Below are 15,865 nucleotides of genomic sequence, written 5' to 3' on the forward strand. Positions count from 1 at the left end.
AACACGTGAAATCGGGTGAATTAACGAGCTTTGCACAGTGTGTGTAAGTACGGAGTAATTGGAGTATTACCAGGATAACATGTATGAGGGATGGTTCGCTGTTTCGTCTAAACTCACATAATTCACTGTTATTACAGGCGTGTTTACTTACTACGAGTACTAAATTACGTTAATTCACTCGGAGAGGTTGATTATACGGCGTGAATGGCGTATGGCGTTTACAATATATTAATATCGTGTTGTTCGTTCAATTAATGAAATAATAATTTTCATTAATGAACTAAACATCAGACTGCTTTCCTACACAGAGATGTATATATATATATATATATATATATATATATATACATAAATTTATATATATATATATAGATATATATATATATATATATATATATATATATATATATATATATATATATATATATATATATATATATATATATATATATATATATATATATATATATATATATATATATATATATATATATATATATATATATATATATATATATATATATATATATATATATATATATATACATATATGTATATACTCGTATATCCGTGAAAAAAGGTACCGGAACGTCATTCCACCGCGTTAGGGCGTTTGTCCACTACACGGAATTACACGGAATTTTACCGTCCGGCACGTTAGTTAGCTGTCCATCTTTCTTCAGATCGGAGTTCTTGATCGGTGCGTGAACACGTTACGCGTAAATTTGATCACGCTAAACTGTCGTAGTCGTTTTCATTTTTCAAAACAGAACTGCCGGACGGTGAAATCCCGTATAGTGGACAAGCGCCCTTACATGAAAAGAAGCCCTGGATATCCACAAAGTGACCGCCGAATCAATTAATTAAATTAAAACATCCTCCCCTAGTTTGTGTATAAGGGCGCAGGTAACATTTTGATTTATTTTCAGTCGCGAGAGACACTTTTACCCGTGACAGGAAATGGGAACACGAGGTGAGCTTTAGGCCAAAATGAATCAATAAGTGGAAAATCAATATGGGGCAGGGTCAAGAATGAGTCGTGTACCTCTCATGCTAATAAAAGGCGTCACAACGCTAAAACCCCAATTCGAGTGTATCCGCTCTCAAATTGTCTCCATTGCCGTTAGAAATAAGCTGTTTCTGTGTAAATATCTTGCTTAAAATATCACAATGGTAAACAAATGTTTTGAAAAAAATCCCAGTAGGTAATAGGTAATTTACAAAAAAATCCAAATCAATGAAATGTAGACTTATCTTATGCATAGTTGTGAAGAACTGTAATTGGTACTCATGATTAAATTTTTTGTATTCTGATGTAGCATATATTGTAACTATTGTTCTTCCTTCCAATAAAATAAAATAAAATAAAATGTATTAAGGTTATGGCATGCCAATGTTTTATATATATATATATATATATATATATATATATATATATATATATATATATATATATATATATATATATATATATATATATATATGTATAAATATATATATATATTGTTTATATATATATATAAATATATATATATATATATATATATATATATATATATATATATATATATATATATATATATATATATATATATATATATATATATATATATATATATATATATATATATATATATATATATATATATATATATATATATATATATATATATATATATATATATATATATATATATATATATATATATATATATATATATATATATATATATATATATATATATATATATATATATATATATATATATATATATATATATATATATATATATATATATATATATATATATATATATATATATATATATATATATATATATATATATATATATATATATATATATATATATATATATATATATATATATATATATATATATACAAACATAGAACTGAAATAATCCTCAATGCTAAATTAGAATCATTGACCTGTTTAAAATCATGCCTTTAGTGAGATAGCAATTGTTTTTTACTGGAATTTTAAACAATGAGAGGAAAACCGTTCACAAATAGGAATATGCTATAAAACTATAAATTTGAAGGCTTATTCCCTAATAAAATTATGTAAAAGGTTTTTTTAAATGTTTCAGGAGATGCCTGAATATATAGAGAATAAAAAAAATATACTGTAGGAAGATGTAAATATATATGATGTTTTATTAAGTTTAATTATTATTCTTCAAACCCTTATTCGCACCCGATGGTGCATAGGGTACTGCATCATAAAATCGCAATCTTTTCTTTATCGTCAACACTTGAAGGAAAGATGATTAGCCCTCTGCTTCAGGTACCAGTATAATTATTAGTTTGCATTAAATTTAATATAAGGTAACCGAATAAAAAATAATAATAATAATAATTACAATAATAATTATAATAATAATAATAATAATAATAATAATAACTAGATTTCAGAGTCGCTGAATAATGTAATTTTAAAAAAAGGCTTCATCAATGTTAAATGCGTCGACTACTTAGTAAGCTGTGCGAAATCATTATTGTTACACTACTTTGAACACCTGCTAGGGTGCTGGTAGCGCCAGTAAGTGGATAAATAAATAACGCGTCTCACATTCCAGTGGCGTGCATTCCATACAGGCAGAAATACAGTGCCTGCCCTACTTTACTCGGCAGTTCCTACCTCGCTTTACTGCTCATCATACTCGTATAAGATCATATCAATATTTGAAACGCTAACTTGGTGGTTTTTGTAATTTTTCGAGGGAGGCAAATCCGTCCATAGTAAATTAAATATATTTTTTTTATTACTTTAATACATAACTTGTATTTACAGTGTCAGCTCGCTAATCTGAAACGCGCTATAATCCGAACAACTGATACCAGTTTAAAAAAATCCACCTGCTGAAGCCGTGAAAGCTTTCAGCATAGCTGTCAACTGGGCTGAAGAAGTCGTCCAGAACACTGAGAAATTTATGGTTTTGAGTAGAATGCGTGATTAGCCCTTGAACACCAGTTACGTTCGTTGGTTAAAAAACAATAGATTATTTAGAGCTAAAATAAAAATATTAAATTTTCTAAATTATTAATTCGATACCTGAATAAAAATATAAAATAAAGAGAATTTTCATAAACAGAAATTTCCTTTTTATCTCTTAATTTTTCAAAACTCTCAGTTATCCGAACGATTCCCTAATCCGAACGACTCCCTAATCCTAACGATCCCTTAATCCGAACTATTCCCTAATCCGAACGATTCCCTAATCTGAAATATTTACTAATCCGCAAAAATCCTTAATCTGAAGTTTCCCTAATCCGAACGATTCCCTAATATGAACGATGGATATTCTAATGCAAACGATCCCCTTATCAGAACGATTCCCTAATCCGAACGACTTACTGCACGAATTACGTTTGGATTAGAAAACTAGCACTGTACCTTACAATTAAACAAAAAGTTAACCGAAATTGCTAGATTGTGTGAAACACAGATATTTCCATTCAAGGTTTCCAGCATTGATTTATTTTTACAACACGCAAAGTCTCTATTTTAGGAGCTTGTCTGCAGGTAGGATAGTAAGGATACGGCAGGATTATATGAAAAATACTTTTTGAAATAAACATTTCTCGAATTCACGTTCAATAAAGACGTTAAAATGCAAAAAAAAAAATTAATGACTTATATACCTGTAAATACGTTTACGGAAAAAAACTAATAATACATTTTATCACTCACAAACGTAAACAATAAATAATAAGTGTAAGACCCTCTCCAAGCACAAGAGCTTAGTCTCTTTATTGGAGAGAGCTGCGTTATTCATTTTAATATTTTTAAGTAGAAACGTCTAGAAAATAAATTAAATTATTAAAAAAACTCTTGTAACTACATTAAATAAGTGAAAATAAATTTCAATAAAATGTTCCAATTGGTAGGAATCGAAGCCGCGACGCCAGTTTTGCTGTGAAGCGTTTATCCAACTACGCCACTGCTACAGTAATTAATTTCATTTTACTAAATGATGAATAATAATAATAATAAATCCCTTACCGCACCCCAATGGTGCATAGGGCACTGCTTTATATAAACGCAGTGTTATCTCGATCGATTACACATGAAGGAAAGGTGATCAGCCCTCCACTTCAGGTACCAGTCCAGTGTAAGATTGAATAAATGTTAGAGTGAAAAAATCACTTATATTTATTAAACCCCCCTGGGAATCGAACCCGGGACCTCCAGAACGGTAGGCGAGCATGCTGACCATTACACTACGGAGGCGGACAAAATGATGAATAACAAAATAAAATTGTAACAACAACCAAAACACATTGACCCGTGAGTCAGCTCTTTCAAAAATAAATAAAATAACCGTATATTTTGTCCGCCATCATGTTGTAAGGGTTAGCATGTATAGCTACCGAGCTGGAGGTCCCGGATTCGATATTCAGGGGGGTGAAAATAAATGTTGGTGATTTTACACTCTAATATTCATTTGATATAACCCTGGACTAGTCCCTGAAGCGATCACCTTGCCTTCATAAAAGCAATGATCAAGATAACACTGCGTCAATACGATGCAGTGCCCTATGGATCATTGGGTGGGGATAAGGGTTGGAAGAAAAAGGTATTTTTATGAATAATATAGGGAATTAAGCGGTTATTAGCAAAAATATGGTAGTTTTCTTCACTTTAATATTATTTAATACTACCCTGGACTGGTATCTAAAGCGCAGGACTGATAAGTTTTGTATTCATATGATAAACGATCAAATTAATATTGTATCAATTTGATGTAGTGCCCTATGCACCAATGGGTGTGGATAAGGGTCAGCAGTAGTTAAAGTAAGGAATCGATCCTGATACCACCAGCACGGTAGCTAAATGCGCTAACCACTACTCTACGGAGCGGATAAACTTAGTATAATTAGAGACCGGAATCTTTTTAGTATTGTTACGTTTTTATGTACTTTTATATAAAGGTTGAGTCACTTCAGTTAAAAATAACGAAAAATTTACTTCAATAAACAGTTAAAAAAAAAATTTAAATCACCAATGAATGCGTATTCAACTTAGTAATTTCTCACATATTACCATACATTAAAAAAAATATAGTTTTTTTTAGTAAAATAATACAAATAATAAAATTAAAAACTTACCCAAAAATCGATCAAAACTTCTTTCTTCTTATTGGCACTTTTTTTATCGAATTGCGGTATATTAATTTATTTTTATTTTTAATTGAAGTAAAATTTAAGAACTGTTTATATCAAAAATATTTAAAAATTATAGATATTTCAATTTCGCCATAAAGTACAGGTATAATATTACAATCAAAAGTATATTATAAAAAAATAAATATTTTTTTATTTATTTTTCTGAAAAATTTGGTTTTGAATATATAAGAAATAATCTGTTGCTCAATTAGTTTAAGAAGCTAGAATCTTAAAAAAAAATACTGCGCAATTTAAATTACTTTATACAATATTATTTTTATATCGAATAGTACAAGTTTTATTAATTATATATTTTTTCTAATGCAAAATATTTTTTTCTTTGTTAGTAATATTATACCAGACTACTTCTTATGGGAAATGCTCTGAGCTCGCGATGTATTTGAAGCCTGGAATGGTTGGATGAAACAGGTCCGCTCACTGCGATGGCTCGGGCTCGAATGAATGGGTATTCTCTAGGTCCAGACATTCTCCCCTCTACTACGCTCCACCTAAGAAAAACAGGGTTGCCACCAAGAAAAATTTAGACAAAGGATTATCAACCTTAAAAATACCCGCTTAGTATTTCAAATGTAACTTTCCAAGTAGGTGTCGAGTCCGTCTAATGTAGTGTTAAGCATGCTTAACTTGTATGTTGGAGGTCGTAGGTTTGGTTCTCAATCCAATATTTATTTCATTAAGATATGATTGAATTATAAATAAAATGCTTGTTTTTTTACCACATGAGTATTATATTATTACGACTAGTTTTGGAAGCATGTCTTGCTTCTGAAACTAGTCATAACAATATATAATACGCAATTGTTAGAAAACAAGTATTTTATTTATATTTTAAAATATCACCTTGGAGTTATCACCGGTTATATAAATGATTAATAAAAGTACAGAAGTAAAATTGTATTTATTTTCATTGCGTAGTTAAATTATTTGTTGATTAAGCACAAATCGCTCACTCCTTTCAAGAACGTCATAAATAAAAAAACTTGATTTTTCAGGAGAACGTTTTTAAAGTTCAAAAATATAATAAAATGTTTTTTAAAATAAATATCAAGTCATTTACTGAACGTTTTACTGTGCAACAGATATTTTTAAGTAAAACCTAAAGGTTTTTTCCCCATTTGAAAAATATTAAGTTTATTTAAAAAATAGTTTAACAATACCTTGGCTTCAAAATGCAAAACAACACTTTCTGCCCTATAGCGGGTAAATATTAAGTTAAAAATATCCCTCTTTTGCTGGGATTTAGTACATTTTCTAGCATTCCGAAAACATGCACAACTGAAAATTGACGATTTTTGATTTATGACGTTCTTGAAAGGAGTGAGTGAAATATGTCCCTGTTCATATAGGTGAGGTACCGCGGGTTGTGTAAGTAATATTTATCATTACGTTTTGTTATTATTTACGTTTTTTACGTTTTGTACGTGACAGAAGTTTTCACTTCCGTCACATGTACATGTACATTTTTTTCTAGATTTTTTCTTAAAATTCGATTTACATAAATATTATACAAATATTGAGATGAAAAGAAAAATAAAATTCTTCAGTACAAAATATGTCTCGTAGCTTTTGCGACATCCCTGAAAGTCATGTTTTTCATGACTCAATTTGCCTGAACTGTAATATAAACAAAATGAAGAAAAAAAATTCTAACTTTGAAGATATACCTTCCTTGTGGACATCAATCATGTTGCTTACCTTAAAATACTGCGTTTTACAACAATACTCTATGGTATAGGTTGCTAAAGTTGACGACTCATCTAACAAAAAATTCCAATCTCGGGACCCACCTCTTGGTTATACCTCTTATTCAAACCCTTTTCCACACCCCAATGGTGCATAGGGCACTGCATCTTATAAACGCAGTAATATCTTCATCGTCAACACATAAAGGAAAGGTGATCAGCCTTCCACTTCGCGTGCCAGTCCAGGGTAATATTGAATAAATATTAGAATGATTATAACAGGTCTGTATTATACAGACCTGAATGATGGAAGTTTGACTTCGGAAACATGTAGTTTATAATAAACTCAAGTGGTAAAAAACAAGTGTTTTCTTTAATCATTGTAACATGTCGTACCACAAAGTTAATGCCGAAACAATAAATAAAATAAATATTAGAGTGTAAAAATCAATAATATTTACTCATTTTTGACCCCCCCCCCTAGGAATCGAACCTGGGACCTCCAGAACGATAGCCGAGAGTGCTGAAAATTACACTACAGAGGTGGACACTTGGCTATAAGTTTATTTAAATTCTTGTGAATTATAAATAGCCGAATGAAATATCAAATTTATCACCTATAGTTCGGGAAACCATTCTCTATTGTAGTCGATTACAGTGGATAAGCAAACAATGTAGATAACTTTTATTTTAAAGGTCTAGATAGGAATGATATATTTGAGCAAATGAGCATGCTATATTTTAGCAAATTTTACTTTGTAGCATGTGTGTATGTACTAGAAATAAGCATGCTCAAAAATCGACAGTCGTTCAATTTTCGGGCATGCTACTTGCATCGCGGGTGGTGTGCTTTAAGCATGCCTCGCTTATTATGAGCATGCTGGTTTCGATCAAGTTCGCACTAGGGTTTAAAATTAGCATATCCGTAATTTTACACTGTATTCATTCTAACCCTTATCCGCACCCAATGGTGCATAGGGCACTGAATCGTATTGACGCGATGTTATCTTCATCGTTTATTATACTACGGCAAGGTGATCACTCCTGCGCTTCAGGGATATTAAATAAATATAAAGAGTGATATTAAATAAATATCAGAGTGTAAAATCACTAATATTTATTCTCACTCTCCCCTGGGAATCGAGCCCGGGACCTCCAGCAAGGTAGCTAAACACGCTGACAATTACACCACGGAGGCAGACTATTTCACACTCTAGTATTTATTCGATATTACCCTGGACTGGTCCCTAAAGCACAAGAGTTATCACCTTGCCCTCATGTAAGTAACGATCAAAATAACACTGCGTTTACATGATGCAGTGCCCTATGCACCATCGGGTGCAGATAATGGTTAGATGAAAAGCATGCTTATTATGTGTACCTTTAATAATTTTGGAATTTTTTACCGGTTGCTCTTTATGTACTAGTTATTATGTTTTGAAAGTAACATGGTTACAACCCTGTTTTCGCTAAGGGCGGCTTTTAAAAGGGGTGTGGCTTGCGTTTACTCCTAGGAACCTCTACGCCACTCACTACGCACAAGGCCCTACGACTCTTGAGGGGAGATTACAAAATAATATACATGGTTTCCCAACAATGTAAATAAATACATACTTGCGGGAAATAAATATCATTCGCTATTTTGTATATTAAAAGTTGTTAATTTTGTGGTATGGTAATATAACACTCTCCTTATCGTTCATCGTTCACTTTGTGTAATACCACTTTTATAAACATTTATTCGTGTCTACCGGTTTCGGAATAATCATGCCATCATCATTCATTCATTCGAAACCTTATCCGCACCATAATGGTGCATAGGGCACTGCATCATATAAACGCAGTGTTATCTTGATCGTTAACATACGAAGGAAAGGTGATCAGCCCTCCGCTTCAGGTACTAGTCCAGGGTAATATTGAATAAATATAAGAGTGAAAAAATCATTTATATTTATTAGACCCCCCTCTGGGAATCGAACCCGGGACCTCCAGAACGGTAGCCGAGCGCGCTGACCATTACACTACGGAGGCGGACATGCCATCATTAAAATAAAATTACACAATACATGGAATGTTCTCCCAACCGCATTCTTCAGTATCAAAATACAGAAGCATCTAGGCTTCCTGACAGATCTCTCTTGCAAATCACTAGATATAAATAAATATCGCCAGATATTATCGGAAATACTTTATTTTTCAATCCTACACAATGGAATGTTCTCCAAATCGCATTCCCGGATCTGATACAGAAGCACCTAGGCTTTTTGACAGATCTCTCTTGCAAAGCAATTTTATTTTATGAATTAAGTTGTGAACATTATTTAAAAATGTGAATCAAAATTATATCCCGATTTAATTATGAATTTCTATTTAATAGCTTTCAATGTCCATGTCACTGCCAATCTAAATAAATAAAAAAATGTTAAAACACCATTTTGTTTCTAGAAATTGCCCAGTATAAACAGTAAAAGTAATTGGTAATAGGTTGTGTTAGTCAGCTAGAGATCCAATTGCAATTCGATTCAAAATTAATTAATTAATATAAACCAACTTTTGGAATTTATTAATGTAAACACCACTAGTTTCGAGAACTACAGATGTACTCATCAACATGTTAAAATACAATCTATTTTTTTTAATTTTCGCTAGTTTTTCATATTTGTACTTTCACATGTCGGTGAAAACATTTGTAGTTATCTAAACTAGTAATGTCTATATTAATAAACTCAAAAAGTGATTTTATACAAGTGTTTTATTTTTATATTTAGATAATCATGTTTTTTCACAAAGTTAATGCCAAATCAATAAATTGATAAATGAACATTATTACAAATTATTATTTAAAATGAAAAAGTTTTAAATAAATAAAAAATCAATATTTTGGCAAGCAATCAATAAATTATACATATTATTCTCATCACCCTTAACTTTACCCTCAATGTATAAAGTTGTAACGTCTTGAATAAATTTACATTTCAAGTTCTGACGGAAAGTCAACACGTGTTTCATTTAAAATCAAAACTTTTTTTTTATTTTTAAACATAATTTACAGTTTTCAATTGAAAATAACATGCCTTATCAATTCAATACGTAAAGGGTTAAAGAAATAAAAAATAAAAGTATCATTTACAATATAGTTTATTCATAAATATTTAATGCAATAACAATATTACAATATTATAGGAACATTCAATTTTACATTATAAAATTTCATTACATTAATAAATAAAATTATATCTAGATTTATTTTACACCATTTATCGTCCTCAAATCGAATCAAAGTAATGAAAGTTTTATTACAATTGAAATAAATTAAATTGTTTATATAATTTATTTGGAAATTGTAAAATGGGGAAAAAATATTACAGTGAGAGGTTTGAAAGAAATTAATGATAGTAGAGTAGGTGGAATTGATAGTGATAAATGAATAGAAGAGAGGAAAGAAATATTTTGGAAAAATAGACATGGAATAGGGAAATTTATGGGGAAAGGAAAAATAGCAGGAAATATGGGAAAGGAATATTAATAAGATTTTTACGTGATCTTTCAGGATTTCGACCTACGAAGGTGAGTTATGGATTTATTAATAAAATTAGGTAAAAGGGAAATGAATTTACAAGAAATGGTAAGAACTAAAAAAATTGTTGAAGAAAGAAGATGATTCGATTCAAGGACGGCCCTTATAAGTAAGCACAAATTAATATGTAAGAATCGATTCCGTACATTGTCGCATATAACTTTTCCATTTGTGAGAAATCAATCATGTGACCCAAGGAATTTATTTTCTTCACTTTAATTTACTTAAATAAACACCTTTTTCATATAAATGAAAAATTCTGATCTTGAAATGAAATCTTTCAATGAGTAAAGTAGGCAATATTAAAGTATTATATTCCAAAATAACTTAAAGTTCTTCACAGCATGAAAATACGTAAGCTTCAACATCTAAGTCATAATATTAAAATACCGAAAAATTACTCATAATGTGAAAACACAAAAAGAAAATAGGTCGTGTTATGAAAATACTAAAAGAAAATGGGTCATATTATGATAATACCAAAAAAAATGGGTCATATTATGAAAAGAGCTAAAAAATGGATGTAATTTTGAAAAGACCAGAATATAAAATCAACTAACTAGTCATCCAGTGGGAAATCAAGGGAATGATTATTTATTCATGACCGCGAAACCTAAAAGACTGGTGGAGAACAAGATGACAGTCGACGTAATAACATCTAACCTCCGATAGATGGCACTAGGAGTTGTGAATTGGATAGACGATTATTTAAGAATCAAAGTGAAGAAATTACTTGTTCATTTTTAAATTTTTGAAGACATCTCGGATTTGCACTTGTCTCCATAAAGAAAACCGCATTGGTTTTTGCAACACAGATTTTCGCATCCGGATCCAACTTTGTATGGGTGCCTTCCTCTGTAGTTTCCACTGCAAAAAAAAATAAACAAATAAATTAATGTAGAAATAAATGAACAGATTATTTGCAACATTTGAGCGTGTCCAAATACTTCCTCACAAAGCTGGGTTTTCTCCACTTAAGGACAATTATTATTTATCATTTTTTATGACAAATATTTTGACATCATCAAAATGCAAGGCAAAAATATGTATTTTATACTCTAATTTATATTTAATATTTTCCTTGACTGGTTGGTCCCTGAAACGCAAGAGTGGTTACCTTCATGTAAGTAACGATCAAGATAACAATGTGTCAATACAATGCAGTGCCCTATGCACCATTGGTTGCGGATAATACTGAGAAGCAGATTTGTGTCAAGTGTCGAGAGCGATGAATAAGTGTTCTTTAAAATTCTAATGTGATTTTCAGTCAAACATTTATCTTAACACAATTTTCTTAAGAGAATATACCATATGTATGTATATGTATGTATATATTAATAAATATTTTAATTTTAAAAACTGGCAACTGCTTATATACTCTTGAAAGTTGAAAATCTATCTAATATGAATATACGTGTATTATCATTTAAATGTGGTTTTTCTTACCTTGGTCCATAGTTACAGACAACGTATCTATAAGTATATCCATTGGTTCCTTTGAAAACGCTCATTCCACATCCAATCCACATCGTGTTAGCCCAAATCATCTGCAAAAAATGTGCATGTATCAATATTTCACACAGTATTTATAAATTCATCTAAAAATAAAACAATGCATCACAGGCTAAACCTATTTTCGTATCATCAATTTGTTATTTATGTTTTTTTTAATGTTTCAGTATTATCTACTCTCTGATTGCAAACAGCTATATATGGTATCAAACGTTTTGATCAATATCACTAGTCTGTTTTCGGTTGCTCAGAAGATATTGCTTTTTAGCAATGAGCCCGCCAATGTACTTTTTTTTCTATACATGAAGTTTAAATAAATAAATTTAGAGTATAATACCTGCGTGTAGTGTCCAGTACCCTTGAGAATTGTGGGTCCGTAAGTATATAGCTTGTATTCGTCAAACCATAGGTACATGGATCTAGCTGGACCAAAGGAGGCACCAGTCCCGTAAGCGATATTTTCTCCTACAGCTGGGAAGCGAGCTGGAAGAGAAACAAAAAATAAATAAAATAAAATAACAAATATCGTAGTCGTACAGGAGAAAGTGACCAACTAATACAACGTAAAATGTTCAGGAGGGCCATTTAAGTCACTTTTGCTTGGCAATAAAATAAACATCAATGCAGTTAGCATTTTTAACAAGTCAATATTTATACTTCCAAGTTTAAAATTGCTTCGGGATTTTTTCAGGGCAATATTAAGCTATTAAGATATCAAATAGTCAATGATCACGTTTTTGTACAAAATGCACTTGGTCACTTTCTCCTGTATAACTACGACATATTGTTTTATCCACAAATATTTATTAAACCGGTAATCGAGTTTCATCATTACTGACATCATCAAACTGGCGGGGGGCTAGACAAAATTTTATGTTGATTTTTTTTATTAAACAATTGTTATAAAGCACTTATTGAACTTTATTTCATTAATCGCGACTTGTTTTGAAAACTATCAAATGTTTTCATCTACAGATAAAATTTGGTTTATTACAAGAGTTTATATTTGATTTTGAAATAATCAACATGTCATTCCACAAAGTTAATCCCGAATCAATAAATAATAAACTCTGTTTTTGTTATGTACACAACAAGGCAGGGGTTGAAAACCATGATTTCATATATTTTTCTGACAAAACGAATTTAAATTTAATGAATTAAAATAGTGCATTGTAATAATAATTACATATAAAATCTGGTAATTCGCTTGTTGCAAGTTTTAAGCATGATTTTATTTAATTTTATTTTGAAAATGGATTATTGTATGTAAATTTAAATAATATATGGGTGAATCTGAAACCTTTGGAATTGCTTTTGTTTACGTTTGTTTGGAATCACGTTGTTTACCCCACACTTCGCCTCTTCCACATTCATGCAGATACACATGCCCGACAATTATTCCGACTATTATACCTGATAACGACCAACTATTTGAAACAATTGATCATGCCAAGTTTTCCTCGGTCTTCCTCTTCCTTTATTACCAACCACATTCGCCTCATAAATTTGTTTTACTATTCTTTCATCTCTTGTTCAACTCACATGCTCAAACTATCTCAACACACCTTTCTTAATTTTATCAATGATGTTTTTCTAAGCCTTGCATTCATTCCTTATATCACTCTTTTTAGCGTTTTATTATATATTGTATACTCACGATCACCGTGTTCTGGATTGTGTTTTAAAACCATACCGTCGGCCCACTTCTGCGCTATCACTGCCAGTCCGTCGTCCCAGGACTAAAAAAAAAACAAAATATATTAATTATTCAATTCAATTCAATTCAATTTATTTATTTCAATTAATATAAACATTACAAAATATACATTAAAATAAAATATCTGCAAGAACTATTGCTAAAGGTGTAGAAGAATCCCGTATCGGAAAACTCCTTCAGACACATGTAACAGATCAATATCCGATGAGATATTGTTTAACATAGCGGTAGCTCTTCCTACAGGCATAACCATCGGCAGGTTGGTCCTGTGTATAGGAATGTGAAACAATCTATGTCGACGCTGTCCTAGGTAACTATCGGGAACATACAGACCAATGTTCCGGATAATTTCAGGATTATCGATCATACCGCGCAACAATCAATAAAAATGCGTAATCAAATACACATTCCTTCTAGTCTACAAGCTATTGTAGCCAAGCATACCCTGGAGAAACTCGGTCGGGTAGAGCCAAGGATAATAGCCGTACTCTCTCATGTAGAGATACCTCAGAAACTTCTTTTGGACTTTTTCTACCATAAGAGAGTCCTTAAGCTCGTGTGGCCCCCAAATCATCGAGTCTACTTCGCACCAAGGAGTTATAAAGAGTTATCATTTTCAATGATGTCATCACAAAGACAACTAAGTTTTGGAGAAAATACTATGTAAGTCTATGTTGTTTGAAATTCTCCGTTCTATCCACGATTGAACACACACGTACAAACTTTCAAACGAAAGCTTTAAAAATTACCAATTTCTGCATGTCGGAAGCCTTGGGTTGATTGGGAAGGCTTCCATTTGCAACCTGCTTTCTCATGTCATTATGCGTATCAACGATCAATCGCTTATCATCGCATGACAGACCACTTTCTGTAAAAAAATATCAAATTTATTTTTATTCAATAAAACAACTTTTATATTATTTTTCGACATCTCATCAAAGATGAAGAAGAATATGGAAGTCTGGGCATTTACGGGGCTGACGACCGTCATAGGCTGGTTTGAGTGATCACTTTACACACGTGTAACATTCACCAATTCTACCCATTATTGACAACCACACTACTCAAATTCTTGGAAGTTCTATATATATGAACCAAATTTGAAAAATTATTCTTGAATCACTAGATCTTCTTTTGAGAGATGAAAAGAAGCTTTTTATATTCTTCTTCATCTTTGATGAGATGTCAAAAAATAATATGAAAATAACTCCTGTAATTGGAGATAATCCAGATTTTGTGAAAAGTATTTAGACACTCTCAAAATGTTGTAAAACAACTTTGTTTTTAACCCCCTTTTTACCAGTACATTTTTTTATCCATTGAGTACATGTTCGACCCTGATGATGACAAGGTTCTTGTCGAAACCGGTTTGAGAAATAAAAATATCAATAAAAAGTGATTAAAAAAGTTTATACAATGTGCCACAAAGTAACTGCGAAAAACATTCAAAATTCTACTCTATTCTAACCCATATCCGCACCCAATGGTGCATAGGGCACTGCATCTTATCGACGCTTTTCTATATTGATTATTAATTGCATGGAGGTAAGGTGATTTATCCTGCGCTTCTTGTACCAGTCCAGGGTAGTGATGTTAATTAAATATGAGAGTGAAAATCATTCTCATATTTATATTTATATATATATATATATATATATATATATATATATATATATATATATATATATATATATATATATATATATATATATATATATATATATATATATATATATACTTTATTCGTTATATTATTTATAAATATTATTCTTCTCCATTTATTATTATTATTATCATTAATTACTTTGGGATATAAAAACTGTTTTAAGGTTCTTTGTTTATTTTTTTTATTTAAAAGAGAATTAATTAATTCTACATTATAGCCATTATTTAACGCAATTTGTTTAATCGTATTAAGCTCGGTGTCAAAGTTAGATTTGGATAACGGGACATTCACTAAGCGATGTATCATCGAGTGGAAAGCGGAATGTTTGTGGGAAATTGGATGATTGGAAATATTATTAATGACCGTGTCTGTATAAGTCACGGTGAGGAAATATATATATATATATATATATATATATATATATGTACGGTAGACAAAAAACCTTACCACTACACTATAGAAGCGGACATACAATAATAATGAATAAAATAACGATACTT

At 30.7% G+C, this 15,865-nt stretch overlaps 2 protein-coding genes across 3 annotated transcripts in view; both read right to left on the reverse strand.

Annotated features, from left to right (window-relative positions):
* Positions 1–5,654, reverse strand: part of LOC148313323 (calbindin-32) — a 175,231-nt gene extending 169,577 nt beyond the window's left edge. The window contains exons 1-2 of one of the 2 annotated variants that reach the window (XM_088264057.1): positions 5,557–5,654; positions 5,134–5,234 (exon numbers count right to left, since the gene is read on the reverse strand). The gene's annotated coding sequence lies outside the window, so the exon portion shown is untranslated. Of the gene's footprint in view, positions 1–5,133; positions 5,235–5,548 lie in introns of both variants that reach the window. The other variant, XM_088264047.1, reaches the window with a different exon arrangement.
* A 5,559-nt stretch (positions 5,655–11,213) lies between these two features.
* On the reverse strand, positions 11,214–14,514 carry LOC148313325 (GLIPR1-like protein 1). The gene is made up of 5 exons (XM_088264541.1): positions 14,449–14,514; positions 13,640–13,721; positions 12,320–12,465; positions 11,917–12,017; positions 11,214–11,337 (listed from the first exon to the last, which is right to left on the reverse strand). Exons 1-5 carry the CDS (start codon positions 14,512–14,514, stop codon positions 11,214–11,216), a joined length of 519 nt encoding a protein of 172 aa, XP_088120667.1.
* Between the last annotated feature and the right edge of the window lie 1,351 nt (positions 14,515–15,865).

The sequence above is a fragment of the Brachycentrus maculatus genome, unplaced genomic scaffold, assembly GCF_059751285.1.
Source record: "Brachycentrus maculatus isolate JH-2025_06_01 unplaced genomic scaffold, ASM5975128v1 h1tg000015l, whole genome shotgun sequence".
Taxonomy (NCBI): domain Eukaryota; kingdom Metazoa; phylum Arthropoda; class Insecta; order Trichoptera; family Brachycentridae; genus Brachycentrus; species Brachycentrus maculatus.

Bases quoted from the DNA above. Each gene is read 5' to 3' on its own strand.
- LOC148313325 (XM_088264541.1), bottom strand. From the start codon at position 14,514: ATGAGAAAGCAGGTTGCAAATGGAAGCCTTCCCAATCAACCCAAGGCT. The intron at 13,722-14,448 runs GTAATTTTTAAA...TTTTTTTTTTAG, and splicing joins CTTCCGACATGCAGAAATTG to TCCTGGGACGACGGACTGGC. The intron at 12,018-12,319 runs GTATTATACTCT...CATTTTTTGCAG, and splicing joins GTACTGGACACTACACGCAG to ATGATTTGGGCTAACACGAT.